Here is an 18,889-nt window from a genome sequence, read left to right as displayed (position 1 = left end):
TTTTTTTGATAGTTCTCGAACCGCAGCTTGACAAACAATACCGACAACTGATTTCATTCATCAAAAGAAACAACAGTTTTATACCAAAAGGAATCCGTATGAACTTCACATACATACATACATATGTACGTATGTAAAAAAAAAATATTCAATGTAAAATTATAAAAGTAATAAAGTTAGCAAAAATTATTCGACTGCATTGATTAAAATTGTAGACACGTCCTAAGCGAGTGCACTAAACTGTGCTAAGGTGCTATGCATAGTGTTCTCTGCTATGTCACTGATGTAAACATATAATAATAAAAGGGTGGGATTCACGCATGCGCAAATTAAAATATTTTACACGCATGCAAACGCAACAAAACAAAAAAAACATTAGGACGTGAAGCGAAAATTATTACAAGTTGTGCCAAAAAACACAAAAAAGAGGCAACGAAGAGCACACAAATCACAAGCCGAATTCGGCAACATCCTCAAAGGCGAACGGTGATGAATATTAATTTTATGTTTACAGCGAATATTCGCAAATTTGCACATGGAACTTTACTATTTTTAACACCTGTGGGGTTGTCACATTCAACTTCTGAAATTTTTAATATCTTTTTTATTTTTTACATTTTTTTAAATAATTTTTTGTTTGTTGAAATGCAAGTTTAGAAATGCATCATCGTTGTTGTTGACACATTGTTGCTGACAATGGACAGAGTGATTTATTAAAGCCAGTTGGTAATTAGTCAGCAAACCGCCGACCTACGCAACAGCATTTTTTTCGGCTTGCTGATTAAGTTGGGTAGTATAGAAGAAACATACTCGGGATTAAATCCATTCTTATAGACAACACAACTTAATGGTACTGAGTTTTATTTCCACCAGTGATGACCGCAGCCCTGTTTATGACTAACCTGTAAGTCTTCATCATCTCATACGCTGAGTATTGCTCGACAATGGCGTCCGGAAATGGAATTGATGACCTGTGTTCAAAGTTTACCTTTCCAAAATTTCTTAATTCTTCATTGCCTCTCCCCTACTAAAACCTCAGCAATTCTATTTACCAGATGGACGAAGGAGCTAAGGCTACACGCCATGGTGAAAAAATTTCGACTATGAACAACCCGAAAATACTCGGAAGCACCTTCCGCAGCAAAGTACTCAAATCGCTAGCCGGCAGCACTTGGAGCAAAGTCCAAGCAGCTTTGTTGGTAACATATGTACAAGACAATTGACCGGCTGGTTGGAACCTATGCACAAATGTGAGCACCCGAACAGAGCCCTCGCCAAGACACATTAGAATGCATCTCTACGAAATGAAGGACGAGGTCCAGATGGTCATAGACCAACCACTGTACGCGACTCTGTACATATAGGTCATAAACGGCATTCACAGGAAGTCTGTCTGAAACTGCACCAACTCCTGTTCTGTGACGCCCATTTTAGAAAAACTACCACCTACCGTTGACGAGATAGAGCTTCAATTGCCTCGGCACACCCGCACCACAATCGCTCAACTTCGTTCTGGCTACTGCAGTAGACTTAATTCATACCTGATCAGAATAAATTCTGATGTACTTAATGTATGTGCGGCAGCAAGAGGAGAGTCTCCGCATGACTCGTAAACATCTCTTCATATGGCCCGCGCAATTGAACTAACGCCACACTCCCTCTGGTCCAATCTTGCTTGAGTAGCACGCTGTCTGGGCCTTCCGGTACAACATCAACTTCTGACCTGTAAGTAATTCTTCATCCCCAAGCAACTTTTCAAAAAAAAAGAAACTCGGTCCTGAATTCTTTAAATTGAATAATCTTTAGGTTATCTCAAATCTTTTCTTTTACTAAAGTAGTTGATGCTTCGTATGTTTAAATTGACCTTCAGACATCATGTAAAGGCTTACTTGTAATTTGTACAATTTTTGTAATTTTTTAGTCTGCTTAGAAGTTAATAAATAATTTCGTTATCTACAACTGTGCAACATCTGCAAATTTGCTGCCCTGCTGTGCAATGAATAAGCAATTTTGGTATGTAGAATCCAAATAATAAATCTGCAAGCTCATTCATTCAAGCCTACAAGTTCACTAAGGCCTGCGTAATGTGGGCAGATAATTAAAATTTTTCAACGATGACCGGCCATGCTTTAACATTTCCCATAGTGCATATGCAATATGCTAATATAAGTACTAAGCAAAGTAAAAATGTGAGAAAACAAGTGTATGTGCATGTAGCTAGTTTTTTTTTATATGTGTGATCAGTCTTTGACCTCTTCCGGTCTTTTTTTCTTTAAATTCCATTTCAACTTCAACTTGACCATCAATGCCAGCTATTTCAATTCTTAGGCACGTGTTTTTGCGCACGTTTTTATTTTGTGGTTGTTTTTTGGCCACTTGATTGGAAAAGTGGCTTCATTTTATATGCATCTTTAACAAAAAGATACACACTTAAATACATGCGTATATGTATGTACAGTTATATTTCTAGTACTTATATTTAAAATTTCGGGTAACTGACCTAACTTCACAAAATAAATAATTTAAAAACTTGCCTGAAATTAAATGTACGTAAGTACATATGCAATTAACTTGTATGTATATATGTATGTATGAATGACCTATGCAGAAATCCAAAATAATTTCTTTTATTCATATTCATAATTTTCTTAGTTTTGGCACTCATAAATTTTTTCATTCTTATCTAACCTCACCTACTGTAACCCAATCGATTAAAATCTTATTCAATATGACTCAACTTAACCAGACATTAACAATGTGGGTGCTCATACTTGCTTGGTTTACAGGTTATATGGTTAAAAATTATTATTTTATAGTGTAATTTATTGTTGTTAGCCAAATAAAAAATATAATCACATAACCACATAACCAGATAACCATATAACTGGACAGGTGTGAACACCCACAATGTAAATACATTTTTTTTCTGGGATTTTTTGTTACCGCACCACCCTTCGGATAGTTGTTGGCCATTTCTTCACGGGAAACAGAAAGTGATTAAACGCTGCCGCTGTTATGTATGCTCTACTATGATTCCCGATACTTTATGATCTGCCGTAAATATTGGCAGAAAGGTTGGGTTATGTACATAAGAGTGTCTTACAAAAAAAAATCCAGTTTCCCGCCGGAAACTATTTGCTTCAAATACATTTTATAATTCGGGTGGAAAACCGCATTTCTTTGGTGAAACACGCTAATGTACATAACTTAAATTAAATTTAAAGCCTTGGCCGCAAATATTAAAATTTACGTAAGCTGAATCGAATTGAAAATACCTACAAAAAAACTCATTATTTTGATATGATTTTTAAACATTTTTATGCAGATCCTTTAAGCTTAAGCTCTTCTATTATCTGAGGTGATTTATTCGACAATAAAAAAAAATTTAAAACTAAGTTTATTAATAAAAAAAGCTCGATTTTTGGAGGTATTTTCAAATCAGTCTCGCTTACGTAAATCGTAATAATTTTAACAGACTTCAAAAAATACGAGGAGGTTATCAATTCGTAACCATTTTTTTTTTGTATGCCACTGCATAAGTACTTCTTTTTTTATCGGAAAGGTGGTATATGAACGGTGGTCCCATACTAATTTACTTAGATCCAATCATTGGATCATAAAGAAATCAACGGTACTCCAAAATTTTTATCTGAGGATTGAAGTCGACTGTGTTTTCCGATTAAAAATTACTTGTCCCAAAATATTTTGGTGTAAGTATTGAAATATAATATACTTCATAATTCCTATCTAAAAACAGTCGCGATTTTTTTTATGAATAGTGATATACCCAGATTTACATAAATAGTTGCTACACTTTTAATGTATGACGTTTTTTGCACCTGATCCCACTGACCCCAGTGGAGCTGCATGTAAATAACTGGACTTTTTTCATTTAATAGTAACTATAATCTGATTTCGCGTTGGTCCATTACGCTTGTCATTACGTGCGATAAAGCTCCATTTATCTTCGCTCACTTTCCTCTTAGTGTTTCTTAAATGCCAGCTTAGAGTCGGTGGGCAATCCCATGTTATGTTCTTTTCCCTTACTGCCAAGTTAGTATTTGGAGCCTGTTTAGAGCTGAGTAATACAATTTCAATCTTCCAAATGGCAAACTTCAGCTATGCTTTTGTGTGCCGATTTCTAACTTAACTCTCCCTATCTTATCGTTAAAGATTACTTCAATGAGCTCTAGTCTTTTCGCTTCCGCTACTATTTCAGGTATATTAGGCTTGAAAAAACACTGTCGTACATTGCGTTCTATGATGCCGGAACTAGAATTAATCCCAGATGGTCGCCGACTGACACCATGTATATCTTAAGTGCATTATCCAGGTTGTAAAGGAGTACGCTCTCTTAAATTTGTATTATGAAAATGTGCCAGCATGTCCGAACCTTGGAGCGCTGCCTTAATTTTCTTTCAGTTCGTCGAGTTGTATGCTGGTTAATCAAGAGGTTTAACTACACGGCTTCAGAAGAGAAACAAGCCGTTGCCTCTTTCCTATCCAAGGACGTACTTTCATTCTGAGTTTCTATAAGCGCTACGCTAGGTGTTCCGTTCTATTACTGTGCTTTATTGTCAACGATTTTGGCAAGCCTCCTCTGAGCATTTTTGTTTACTGACCTCAATGGCAATCAATGGGCCGGAAGCCTCTCTATAAAATACATACTTAAATAAAAATATTTACATAATAGCCAATTATATCAACTTAGTTAAATAAATACATACTTATTATAAAATTCAGTGCCCGCAAGCTCTTTAATTGCCCATTTAAGCCTATTTATTTACAGTCAATGCTACAGCAAATTTAGTTTATTAAAATTATAACAATTAAGCAAATTATTTCGATTGAAACTGTAGCTCAAATTATGAGTTTTTTTACTCTTGGGATTAATGTGATCTTAACACTTACTGGATCTAAATTATATTTTATATGAAATCATTTCTAAACATACATATGTACATAAATAACTGTAAACATGTACATGAAGCTGCTATTGGACAACAAGCGCACATGCAACATTCAAATATTTATTTGGCCTGCAGTCAAAGCTATACTTATTGAACACTTGATAGAAAAAATAGAAAGACAGAGATATATTTCATTAATTACAAAGAAAAAAAATTGTCTTAAAATAACCGAAATTTCAACGGCAAACGTCGCAACCCACACTAATATTGTGACAAATATAAAAAAGTATAAATAATGAGTAATAAAAAGGTAGTTGTAGCGCAGCTCCTTTGGCATCATAAAAAGTGCAAAAACAAATAAACACAAATGTTGTTGAAGCACATCCCATTGGTGTGTATTAACCCTTTCGACCCGGCTTTCGAATAGCAATGCTAAAATAAAATTTTTGATTGGAGGCAGTTACTTAGGCAATATATAAACTATTACTGAATTAAAATCTGAAAAACAATAAAAGGGTGGCTCGGGGGGGTGGTGGTACACCATTGTACCATCCGGGATGTTATGTGGTACAAATAAGTACCAATCGTCCAGTAAAACACACTATATCAAAAATAAATAATAGGTACAATGATATAAATATAACAAAAAGTACTTCATATTTTATTGATTTCTTATACAGATTAGTGAAGAAGAATAGGAAGGTTATAATGAAAAATGTGCTATACATATAATTCACATATGATATGGTGCAAAGCACATTTTGCAAATCGGAACTTGACATTCCTTACAGATGGTCTTAGTGCGTCTCTGTTTGTTTTGAGCACTGTAACTGGTACAACTACGTCGGGTAGTTCCTTCAACAGGAAGATGCATTGCCTTGTGATTGAGAGTTAGTGGTGCGCGGCCTGGTTTTATTGATCGACGAACGGCTGTCGTTTGTAAGCCATCCTGAATCAATGCCTCAGCTAAGGTAACTAAAAATGATTTGAATGGAATCTTGTTTCGGTTCAGGTCATTATAAATGACCCATGCGTTCGACGCTACTTCCTCGACAGCCTCACTCACTATGTCGTCTGCTAAATCGTCGTTATCGCTGGAACCAGAAGCATCACTTTGTACAGTCCTTCAGAGCTTCCGTCTTCTGCGGAATCTTCGTTACCGCTGGAGCTAGAGACACCACTTGGTACCAATTCATCAGAGCTTCCTGCTAAATCGCTAGGACTATCAGCTTCATCTTCCAGAATTTTTCGAATATCTTCAGGATCCATTTTCTAGAAGAACAACAAAATTTCTTCAAAACGGGGATTTGCAATATCTACTACCCAACGGACTATTAATACATATATGTACCACCATACCGGACGAATGGTACATATAGGTACCATTCACTAAAATAACCATAAAACCAATATTTTTTTTATAAATACTTACCTGCCACAATTGTCAAAATTCGTAAAAACTTCAATTCTGCTTTATTTTCAATATTTTCGGCGCTTCAGCACTCAATATCGTGTAAAAACCAACTACGCGTTTCAATTTTGCTGGAACGCAACTCACAAATAACGGCGTCGTAAACACAAACAGCAAACAAATGTAACGAAACCTTTAGGAATGCATTCAGGAAACCTTAGAGACGATAAGGTACATTTCACAATCCAGAAACATTCAATTAGAAACTTCTAGGGATGTTTAAACTTTAAGTGGTACACATATGTACCATCCGGGTCGAAAGGGTTAAAAGACAGACACCTGCGTACGTGTGCATTTTACAAGTGTGTACGTATGCAAGTGTGTGTTCAAGTACTATTTATGCGGCCGCTGTAGCCGAGTGATTAGAGGTGCGTACTACCGCCCCGTGGGACCAAGGTTCGATTCGCGGTCAAAGCAACATCCCAAAACAATTATAGAAAAATGTTTTTTTTTTTTTTTTAAACAGCGGTCCCCCCCGTCAGCAGGCAATGGCAAACCACCAAGTTTAGTATTTTTACCTTGACATAGCTTCTCATAAAATCCATTTTCTGTTCCGAGGCGGCAAAAAATGTGTAACAACATCAAGGCGCATACCACAATTTGATGGAAAAGCTCGGCCAAAGACTTAGCAAAAGTGCAAGCGCCATTTTTTTTTTTGTTTGTGACTAAGTAAGCTCCAGATTTGTCAATAACTCATCAATAGTTTAAGAAATTTTATGCGCTTATAAATGTATAAATAAATATGTATGTATGCATGTAGATATTCGCCACTTCACTTCAGTTTTGCTGGCATTTTGTGAATTGTGAAATGATTGAATTTGCGCTTGCGCTGTATGACGTCTGCTTCCACTTTGGCTTGTAAACTGCAATACCCCTTTTTATTTCGGCACATACATAAGCTGTTACAGTTTAATGCCACTTGACATGATTTTAGAGTGCAAGAGGTTTTCAAATTTGTTTATTGTTTTTTAATAACATTTCTTCATAGCATCCACAGCATAACAATTTCGTTTCTTGCTAAATTTAAAAGCATTTAAAATTTTTATTACATGTATGTTATGGCTTTTGTTTTTGGTTGCTTGTTAGAGCTTTACTTGAGAATATTTAAATTTGTAATCGGATATTAACAAAGCAATGCTAAGTGTTAAATTGAACTCGTAAACATCAGTTCATATACATATGTATATATGTATATGCACATATGTGTAAACTTTTGTGGATGCTATGAAGCTTCACACTAGATGCAATTATTATCACAACTCAGCAGACTTCCCATTTTTTTATATCAGAATCCGAAACTAATATTATTTACTGCCGCTAATGAGTTAATCATAGCTAGACTCTTGTTTTTGTTTCTCTATTGGTGATTAAAGCTCTTAGAGCATATATTTCTATTGCAAGGGAAACTATGTATATGTATTGCTTTTCTCTTGGCCATAGATGTCCTATGCACCTCTGCCTCCTCCGTGAAGTGGTCTCACAAGGAGAAGGTGCAATGAGTATGAGCCAAAAAAATTGACCAGCTCCCTGGCTTGTACAAGTAACCTCTTAGACTGCAATGACACGTCAAAATATCTGTAATAATTCTTAGCCTCTTCTTGGGTAGGCTTATGACCAACCCGTATATATTTAGGTTGTACCCCCCGGGTAAGACCTTAGCTTGACAAAGACCCTTGGTGGTTTGCCAATGAAGTTCCCTCGGTTTGGTGTTTTTAGCACTTTCTTAAACGGACCGACCAGAACCGACCTCAAGATAGAGCTGAGGTCCTATCGGAGTCGAGGCATCTGCCATTCTGGCTATCTGATCAGCTTCTTCATTTTCTTCGACAATACTATTTACACCCCCATTTTTTTCAGTCCACTATCTGGTCTTTTACACGGTAAAGTTTGTCTGTTGTTAGATAATGATATATTATTGTGAGATGTCCACTGCAACCTAAGCGTATATTGTGCCCTTTGCTCTTCACAACACTTCTATTAAACTTAAGACCCCTAAAAATCTAAAAGAGCGAGAGAAAGCCTCTTCTAAAAATGGCATGCATTCGACAAGGGTGTCACCTTGGTCAATTGGTGCTGTTTGCTCATTGATCTTCCTTCACTTTAGAACTCGTCTTTGATCGTTTTTGAACCTATTGTCAGCAAGTGCTCAGGGCCAGTGGGAATCGCGGCAGCCACTTGCCTGTTTAGTCTGTCCAATATCTCCTTTCTCTCTATTCCCTTGCGATGATGTTACCTCGAAAGATGAGAAAGCAGTGAGTCCTACCTGGCTATCACTGAGGATAACAATTCTCATATTGTGGTAATCTATACTTAAATTTATTTTAGTACACAAACTGATGGCGTAAAATTTTGATGAAAATTACTCGGGTATATAGGCCTAGCGGGCTCCAAAGTCCTCGATGTTATGACCTTTTCTCAGTTGAAATTGAGTTTGTTTTGCCGTTTGTTCTATGGTTGCGTTATATGGTATCGTTGTATTCGACTTCCGATTGCATTGAAAATGTTTCATGCGACTAAGCCGCACAGTGTACGATTTGGGAGTGTCGATGAACAAAATCGTGAATCTCTCGATTAACATACAAATACGGGTTCGAAATCTGGCATAATGGCGTATAAGGGAAAAATAGTGCCTTCATATAATCATTATATAAAAACCCCAAAAAATTTGGTTGAAAAGTGAAATTTCGAAAAAAGACCATGAATGCTTTGCTGACTAGATTCAGCATAAAAAATTTGGTTTTTGGTTTCATGGACTTTTCTTGTAAATTTACAACCGAGGAATTCAAATTTAATGTCAAAAGTTGCCTAAGAAATCTTTTAGATGCTCATTTTTAAATTGTAAACTTTTTGTTTATATTTCTCAGATTTCGAACCCATATTTTTATCATATTTACAATTTCGTCCATCGACACTTCAAAATCGAACACTGTGCGCCGCTTACTCCCTCTTGACGATTTTTATTAAATAAAAACTCAAACGTTGTTTATTTTTTAAACTTTGTTTTATACAAAAATGCTCTTTATTGATACTTTTATGACATGCACAATTGATCTGGCTTACACATAAGTTCCATTATTTTCTGGTTCATTTACAAAGACAATGATTACGCTTACATAAGTAATTCACATATTGCGATGCATTTACATTTACATTTTCGTTTTTTTTTGTATTCTGTTTTTACAAAATTACAATATAAAAATTAATGAGTATTATTTATGTTAAAAAATGAAAATAAAATGATTTTCGCGGGCGCATTGTGTGATTTTTCTTTAAGGATAATGGATGTATGTAAACGATTTTGTTGTGTGTGGGCAAATGAATGTACATATGTATGTATATATGTGTCTGTGTTGATATTTTATACAAATTGTATGCTTCTGTGTTGTGAGTTTTCAAAAGCTTTAGTTGAAATATACTACAAATGAAAGTGCTTATTGGCTAAGAAAAGATAGCGGCTACATTAAAACGAATAACAAAATTCACAACAAATTTTACTTCCGCCACAAAGCGTTGTTGTTGTCACTGCTGTTGCTGTTCTGTTCTTTGTTGCTGTGATTTGTTGGTATCGATGGCGGAAATAGATGGCAAGCGACGGGCATCGTTTGGCTGATTAATTGTCATAAGGACTTGTGGAATTGCGTTGAAGAGTGAAAGCAGCAGAAGAAGAGGCTTTGAGTTCGGTTAGAGTTGTGATAGTTGCAAAGAGAAACGAAGGAAAGGAATGTACACTCGAATTGAGTGGGAGCTTAAAAAGGCAAGAGCTTGCCTGTCTACATAAAATGGGGAGATGAAAGTGAAAGCTCTAGGCTGGCGCTTTCAAATCACGAGCTTACGTATTGAATGCAGCTTATTAATGTACTTTCGTCTTTAACTTAAACTATAAAGGAAAATAAATGAAAGATTAACTAAAAAACGTGAAAAGTACTAAAAAAAAACGCTGGAAAGTCACTAAGCCACAGAGAGATTTCACATCCACCACTCACTCTCTGCCTCTCCCTCACTTCATATTTCCTTTGCTCTCTACACTCACCAAACCTTAACTTCACCTTCTTGCCAAAATCTTTTCACTCCCTTCAGCGACACACGTCCATGGCTGTACGACGCCTTATTGGTAGCCACCGAATTGGCCACCCTGACCGCCACGTCCCCCAGCGCCGGCATTGCCATTGAAACCGCTATTGACCTGTTCGTAACGTATGGTTGGACGGTAGCCATTTCCATCAGCCTCATAGTCGACGATTTGCTTGCGACCATCGGGCAAGAGCACATAGTAACGGCCCACTGCCAAATCACCATCGCGCTGTTCCATGTGTCCGAAGTCGTTGCCGGATTCATAGTCTTGCACATCGTATTTGAATTCGTATTTAGCTGGTCCGTACTGTTCGTCGCCGCCATAACCGCCACTACCGCTACCGCTGCCGCCACCATAGCCGCCGCGACCGCCCTGTTGCTTAGGGAATATGGCGCCGGTCAACGCGGGAGCGCCATATTGCGAGCTGGGCGCAGCTGGAGCGCCATACTGTGAACTGGGCGCACCGGCAGCGGGTGCACCATAGCTGCTGCTTGGTGGCGCACCACCAGCACCGCCGCCACCGCGTTGTGGGGGCAGGTAGTTACTGGACGGAGATTGGTATGACTGCGTGGGTGGAAGGTATTGATTCGAGGGCTGACCACCTTGATTGGGGGGCAAGTATTGATTTTGCGGCACTGGTGGCTCGGCGCGGGCGAGCGAGACGCAGGCGAGGAGGGCTATCGTTGCAAAGCACTGAAAGTGAAAGGGGAAAAAATATGGAAAAGCAAAAAAAGTTTGAATGAAATTGAAGAAATATGGTTAAAAAAATTTGGCAACAAATTAAAATATTTCGTCTAAGAAGGAAGAACATTTTGTTGGCTTAATTAGCAATTATCTAAGCAGCCAGTTAACCCGCTTCTTTTAAATGTTAAGTACTATCTCAATTGCGCCTTTCCCAGTTACTTTATCGTTTCTGAAAAATCCAATTAGCGCGGCTGCTCACTCCCACTGCCCTATCTTTCACCCACATCTACAAAAGCAGATTTTCAATTAACTTTTATAAGCCATTGTGAATTAATTAAATTTTTAAAATCTACTTAAATGCATTACACAAAAATTCATAAGCATAATTAACATTTGCATTCGTTCGAGAACCCCCAAAAAAAAAACTCCCCACCAAAAAGTTAAATAACTAAAATCGCAAAGCGCTACACGCGAACGCTGTCAAACAAGTGCAAACAATGGCAATTAAGTTGTCAGATCTAATCTAATAAATCTGTCAGATGCGCGCAGCGATAAAGTGCTAAAACACTACCAGATGCCACAGAGACACCCAGACCGACCAAAAGACAGCCGCCTTAGCTGACAACGCCGCCGCCGCCGCCGCTGCGGAAACTCATTAAAATGTGCAAAATGGTTGTGAGAAACGTGGAGCCGTTGAAATATGTGTAGAACTATGCAGATGATGAGCGAGCTGGTGCAGCGTTTTCTGAGGCAATTTACATTAGCTGTGCAACTCATAATTATAGGAAATTAACATTTTATGCATGACGATGACAGTTACACTTTGCTGCAGGCGAGCGGGTGCTGAAATGGAGAAGCGACGAGAAGGCAAAACCAAATGCTGTGCAATACATTGTTTTGGCAATGTGATATGGCCAAAGCGAGGCGAATGCTATAGCGGCACTGAAGCGACAAGCGACAGCACCTGTTACTCATCTGCGAGCTATGTACGTCAGGCTGAGGCGCTTTATCTTGCTGCATGCAAATCCATTTTGTAGGCCTGAGATGGCAACACACAGCGTCACTGCGCATTTGAATGAATTATTGCAAAATTTTGGCTGTTTCGATTTTTTTCTACTTGTTTTTTTTTTTTGCAAAGAATTTCAAATGAAATATTTAAGTTGTATTTCACAGCGTCAGCGCGACAAAATGTAAATGTTGGCAATTGGGTCGCCAAGAAATGTTGAGCGCAGCAAGCTAGGGTGTACTTAGTAGAAAGATTGATGAAGAGTGTTGCAAATGGAAAGGAAGAGGCAGAAGACAGTTGCAGTCGCAGTGGCAGAATGGAAGTGCAGTTGACAAGCCGCCGAGCGTCTGGCGTGCACATATTGCGTTTCAAACAGATTTTCTTAGCTCAGCAGCTAGCAATCTGCTTGCGCGCTAATGCAACTTATTTTATTTTTTTTTTCTCTTGGCAACTTCATTTGCCATGGGAGCGTATTGCGCCTAATTAAAAGCGCGCAATGCGACAAGCATGTGACGACTTTTTAAGCGACCAGTTGAGTGTAATCTCATCCCTGCAACAGCTTCATTCATTTCGATCTATTGCCGCTATATATGTATTCTAATGTAGCATGTTGCAAGTGTAACTAAACGCTTGAAATTTACCGCAGGTCATGCTTGCAATTCTAGCAAAACAGAAGTTGAGCCGCAATACATCATTAGATGCGCAAAATTAATTTTTAATTTTCGACAGAAAGTGTCGCAATGCTGGCTGGGCTGTTGCCATGAAGCACAGCCAGCCAAAATTAATTGCAAGCGTAAAATACAACAACAAAAAAACTCAAAATCGACTGACTGTAACAAATATGTATAAAATGTATATGTGTGTAAGCGCAGCAGTGGCGGATTCGCAATTAATTTTAGATTTTTTGGATCTTCTCTACAAAGAATGAACGTGTGGCATTCTAATAAGTACGGCAAGGTCTGCTGCACGCTATGCGATGCCATCTTCTTGTCGCTACTTGTCATTCTAAATTGAAAGTTGACCACACTGCTGCCTGCTGGCTGTTGTGGCTGTGTGGTAGGAATTTTTTAGGCGTCCATATAAATCATTTTGATGACCATCAGCGACGTGCTTGTGACTGCGCTAAAAAGTCATATACGAAGTAAAACTGCGCGCTGGCAGTAGAGTGCAGTGGATTGCCGCGTCTTTAATTGCCTTTTTTTGCTGGCTGCTGCTGTTGTTGCAATCTTCTTCAATCATTTTTGCGCTCGTACGCTTATCATTAGCTGGCGCTTTTTATTTCAGCGTTGAATACAAGTTGATTACCGAATGTTTGTCTTTAACTGAGTGTTAGTTGCTGCGGTAATATACTTTTATAGCTTTGTAATTAAATAAGATTAAGATTTGAGCCTAAGTACTTAGCTGCTAAAGAATGTCTCTATTGGTGCTCTATTGGTGGTGATTGGCAATTGAAGAGGAAATGCTTTTAGTCGCTCTTTGTCAGCAATTGTATCTCAGTTCTTGTGACTGCTTTGCACTTTATGCCTATAAAAATGTAGTTTTTGGATAGTAGCTGATAAAAAAACGGATCAAAGTGAAGTTAAGTTAAAAGTAGTTTGCTTTGAAGACATTCAAGTTGGATTTGTTTAGAAAGAGCGGCTAAAAATTAACAGCACTGAGTATTCACTAAAAATCGAAGATATATTTAGCATTTGAGAGTAGTTTTTTTTTCAATTTCCTGCGCGTCATTACTTAAGTCATTTGCATATTCGAAACTATTGTTAAACAACTCTTGATTGAAAGAAAAAGTTCGCTGCTTAAGTCTTTCGTTTGATGATATTTTTCGCGCGAAACTAATTGAAATTTTGGCATGAAAACAAATACAATAACAACTCAAGGAAAAAAATGTATGTTATAAAAAGCTATGAAATGCTATTAATAACGCTGCTAAGTATTCAGCCAAAAATCAGCTGCGGAAAAAAGTTCAAAGCATTTTAACGCCTCAAGATGAATTGCATGTCAAATTAAGCGCCGGGCATGTCTCGTATTTTCAACTGGGGCGCGCTGAGTGGCACAAAAACGAAATGAAAAATGGAGAGAAACTGACAAAAAAAATATATAGATACAAAATTGATACACAAGCTTTAAAATATTGTGGCTGTGCAAAAGAAAAAAGCGATGATTGTTCGTTGTATATGTACCTTTTTTAGTGGCAGGCAAATTATGGATGAGGTGAAAATATTTACTTTCAATATAATTTATTACCAAATTTATTGTCAATTTGTGCTACGATTCCGCTCAGTGAACATCTAATTTTGTATTGTTTATACATAAGCGCTTTTAAAGTCGATTGAAAAAAAATAATGTATACAATAAAGTCAACAAAAATGTATCGTAAATCGAAATTGATCTTTGCTCTGCTTCGACTGAGCAGCTTTAAATTTCCAATATTCCTAGTTTATACATTTTTTATTGTCTTTAGTTAGACTGCATTTATTTCCGTAATTAAAAATGAGACTCTAATTGTGTTTATAATTTTTTATATGTATAAAAAGGTGGTAGTAGGGTAAAAACTAAAAAAATCCATTATTATGAAAATTTTTTCTACGGGTTTCTTCCCAAAAATATGGTTGTTGAAAAAACTTTTTTTAATTTACTGTTTTTGTTTACAAATTTGCATGCATTTGGAAACTCATTTCTGTAGATAGTTAAAATTTTTTCGCCAAATTGTAATATACAATTTGAAACAAAAAATTATAATTCATAAATTTTTTTGGTTTTGAAAATTCGTTTGCAATTAAAAAAAGGAAACAGAATAGCGTTGGAAATACTAAATTTAAGAAGTTAAGAAAATATCAAATTTATTATATAAAATTTTAAACCTAAATTTAATAGAAACAAAACATGTACTCATTACTTTTTACAAAAGCAACACATCATAAGGCTAATTTTTATTTAATTTTTTTGATAAGGGAAAAAGCAAACCCATTAAACTTTTTACGGTTCAGTTCTTATGCTAAAACGCTGTTTTCAGGATTTGGTAACATCATCTTTCTTAAAAGAAAAATCTTCGAATAAAAATTTTTATAATACCAGATTTCAACTTGGCTTAAAATGAAGAAGACATTTGAAAAATGCGAAATTTTCTACTTTCCAGGGAGAACGACTAACATATTTCAAAAAAACCTCTCTAAAACCTTTTTGATTAAAAAAACTTCAATAATTTTGTAATCTCATCTACATACATAGGTTGAAATTAAAATAGTGAGTTTTATGCATACTTTTCTACGAATTTGCTATGAAAAAATATTTTTTTATATAGCTTTTTGGTTTTAGGTTGAAATGTTTGGAGCAAAAAAAACATATTTAAGTATAACACTTTTTTTTCAAATTGTTATGTAAAAAAAAAATGATTCTAAAATTTTTTCCTTTGTATAAAATATGTGTTATTAAAAATCGTTTAAAACCTGCTTTAAAGTCATTTTATTTGTATAATTTTAGAAACAGTTATTTTTAATCTCGCAAAAATTGTAATCAATATTTGTAATAAATTTTCAAATCGGATTGCAATTATTTGACTGGTAAAAATACTTTTTTCCAGAAACTCAAAAGGAAAAACTATTGAAGCATGGGTCTTCACATATTTCCTATATTGGCATCACTGGTAGATTTTTTAGATATTTTAAGCCTATAAACTTAAAATTATTTGACTGGTAAAAATAGTTTTTTTTTTTCAGAAATTCATTAGAAAAAGCTTTGAAGCATTGACTTCCAACTTTTTAAATTAAAAAAAAAAATAAAATCCCAAGGGAGATTTAAAAAATTATTATAAAGAACTGATTGCTTCTTTACAAAAAAGGCAAATAATCAGATTATTTTTTTCAACCAAGTCAAAACTTTTTAACTTTAATTTTTCTCCAAAATTCCATTCAAATAAAATCTTTTTTTTTCAAGGCATTTTGTTGACGCAAATAGAAAAAAATGCGTAGCAAAAATAAGTCCTTTTTAAGAGCTCCGAGGTTTTCTTTTTTTTTTTGTTAAATTACAAAAATATTTTTTTTTTCAAACAATAAAATTCGAGCTTTAAAACATTTATCATGCATAATGTACACACAAGTTAAAAAACCAGGTTTCTTTACAAAAAATTGTCAGTCAAATTCTGCGAGTCCTTAATTTATTTCCACCCAATCTGCTGGCAGCACTCAGATACGCCAACTAATTTTTGACACAATACAATTTTTTGCAATTTTTTTTTTTTTCAGTATAAATGTACGTCTTTTTTTTGTAAAACTTCGTTTGCTTTGCCGTACCTTCATTTTGTATATTCACTTATATGAGTTTTGAATTATCACACACAAAAGTTGGTTAGATGTTAGCTGTTTGTTCTTCTTGCGAAGATGGTTGAATTGAATTTGATACTGAAACAGTTTCGTAGGCCAGTATTTATATTGTTTGAAAGAAATAGTAGTGCAGTGCGGCAGCTTAGAGCTAACTGTTAGCAATTGGCAGCCGGCAGCGGCAGGCAAAGAGGCTGCTGCCGAAAGCGTTGGCCCAAAGTGGCTGGCGACGACGGCGGAGATGCTACAGGTGGCGGTGGTGCGAGGTGACAGCGCAACTAAGGCAACGGCGTCGAGGGTGGTGGCAGAGCACAGGGAAGAGGAAGTCAAAGCAGCAAAAGATAACACCAAGATGGCAAAATTGCGCGCCAAGTTTTTGAAAATCGACAACAAAAAGGCAGTCAGCTATTTACAACAGATCATACAACTAGAAAACAAATGCGCTCTTACATACATACATACACACATATATAACAATGAAAACAAAAGTATTCGGAGAGCGGGTGAGCAAAATTTTTAGAAAATAAAAATCTTACAAATAATCAAAACAAAAAGTGAGGGGTAAAAACCCGAGAGTACAACAGCGTTTATGCTTTTGAGATAAGTTGATAGAAGTGGCAAGCAGCAAAAATGAGTTGGAGCAGCAGCAATAAGAGCGCTGTTAGTGGCAGCGAAAGGGGCAACAACAAAGTATCTATGCATATGTACGAGTAACCGACTCACCGACTGAGGAAGCAGCGACAGTTGCCGGTGAGCTAATAGCAGCTAAGCTGTGCTGAGTTTGTTGCTGTCTTTGCTGCTGCTGCTGCCACACACAACCAACATCAAAGGTACAAAACAATAAACACTTGAGAAAAAACCGACGCGGCAACAACACTAAATCCTAAAGGTAAGCGTTAGCGATACAACAACAAATCAGTAATGAGCTAAAGCTGTAACAACAAAACAACAACAAGGGCAATTGAAGCACGGACAATGGTAATGAAGGCGATGTGACGCAGAGCAATAAACGGTTACTGTTATAGCTGGAGTAGTACGTTGGTTGCTGTTGCTGTTGCTATTTGTTGCTTGTACTTTTTTGGTTCAGTCTCGATTTCAAGTGTGACGCGTAAGCATTCGTACATACATATGTATGTATAAACGGTGTGTTTGAATGCCAATGGTAGCAATTTTTTTTTAATTTTCTGGAAAACATTTCCAAACCTTTTGGAAAATGCCGAGGAAATCTTGAAAGTCTCGGAATAAAACTGAACTAAGAACAACAAAAAAGTTATCGATAAAATGTATAAATTTTTTATCGAAAATCTTGAGCTATTCTTACCATTTCCAAATATTAAAATCGATAAATTTAGCGATAACATTATTAAGTGTTTTTATCTTTACTGACTTATTTTGGCCATATACATATAGCTTGAGATATATTCTTGTAAATAAACAATAACGCTACCAACATTTTACTCTTATTTATATCAGTGTTGATGTGTTTCTCTATTTCGATATTAATCAGTATATTTATTGTTATCGTTCTCGATAAAATAATCGACACCATTAAAATTTGTTTACGTTATCGATATATATTTATACAAAGAGAATTTTATTTTAAAGTTCTAAAGGCATTCTCCTTCCCTTTCAAGTATCCCAAATTTTTGCGTCGAGTGTGCCGCATTAGGGCCATTAAACACCACACCAATAACAATTCAAAATATCATATACCACCAAGACCACAGTTACGTTCACTTTGCCACAGCTGAAAATGCTGCGTAGCAAAAACAAAAACAAAAATAATAATAATCGCACATACGAACTCGCTCACGTCTGTTTGTATGAATTTTTGCACAGCGCACTACATTTATTAATGAGTTTTACATTGTTGCTACTACAACGTGATACTGTGCTGACTTGACTAACATGTGTACGCGAGCAGAAGTCAACGCGCAAACGCACAGTGCTCTTATGTGGCAGCAGCTGCTACGGCTAGTGTCTAGTTTTTCAAACAAAAAAAAAAAACTTGGAAAAATTAATCATTTGCAACTCCAACTTGTAGCTCTGTAGTTTGTTGTTGTTTGAGTTGCTGCTGTTGTTTTTTTTTTTTGTTGGTGGTGGTGTTATGCTGCTTCTTTGACCTAGCGCCTCTGATGCTGTTAGCGATTGCGCCGCAGCTGCGCTCTCACAGCTTGCCATGAGCAAAATTAGTGCACAGCTGATTGTTTGTGGCTCTGCGGATGACTCTCTGTTTTTCGAAACGTTGGTTAGAGTAGAGTTGAATTTCGCATTTAGATATGTAGGTATGTATGTATGTGACCGCTGCGTTGCTCAAATGGGGGGTTTGGTATTTTACTCATACGCCATGTGCGCCATAGCAGTCGCTATTCTGCTTCGACCTTATCAGTCTTGTGAAGTTGCTGGCAGAGTTTGGTACTTTAATTATTT

At 36.4% G+C, this 18,889-nt stretch overlaps 2 protein-coding genes across 2 annotated transcripts in view; both read right to left on the bottom strand.

The window, feature by feature from the left end:
* Window positions 1-6,179, bottom strand: part of LOC118745211 (VWFA and cache domain-containing protein CG16868) — a 16,476-nt gene extending 10,297 nt beyond the window's left edge. Inside the window, exon 1 of the mRNA XM_036478737.1 lies at window positions 6,024-6,179. Within this exon, the coding sequence (XP_036334630.1) occupies window positions 6,024-6,179 (156 nt within the window). The remainder of the gene's footprint in view (window positions 1-6,023) is intronic.
* A 4,223-nt stretch (window positions 6,180-10,402) lies between these two features.
* Window positions 10,403-11,914, bottom strand: LOC118745210 (pro-resilin). Its single transcript, XM_036478736.1, has 2 exons — window positions 11,897-11,914; window positions 10,403-11,146 (listed from the first exon to the last, which is right to left on the bottom strand). Exons 1-2 carry the CDS (start codon window positions 11,912-11,914, stop codon window positions 10,487-10,489), a joined length of 678 nt encoding a protein of 225 aa, XP_036334629.1. The 3' UTR covers window positions 10,403-10,486.
* Window positions 11,915-18,889: the final 6,975 nt, after the last annotated feature.

This window comes from Rhagoletis pomonella, unplaced genomic scaffold (assembly GCF_013731165.1).
Source record: "Rhagoletis pomonella isolate Grant_MI unplaced genomic scaffold, Rhpom_1.0 Rhpom_scaffold_00008, whole genome shotgun sequence".
NCBI classification, from domain to species: Eukaryota; Metazoa; Arthropoda; class Insecta; order Diptera; family Tephritidae; genus Rhagoletis; species Rhagoletis pomonella.
The sequence above is the reverse complement of the archived record's forward strand: the minus strand, read 5'-3'. Positions and strand labels throughout refer to the sequence as shown.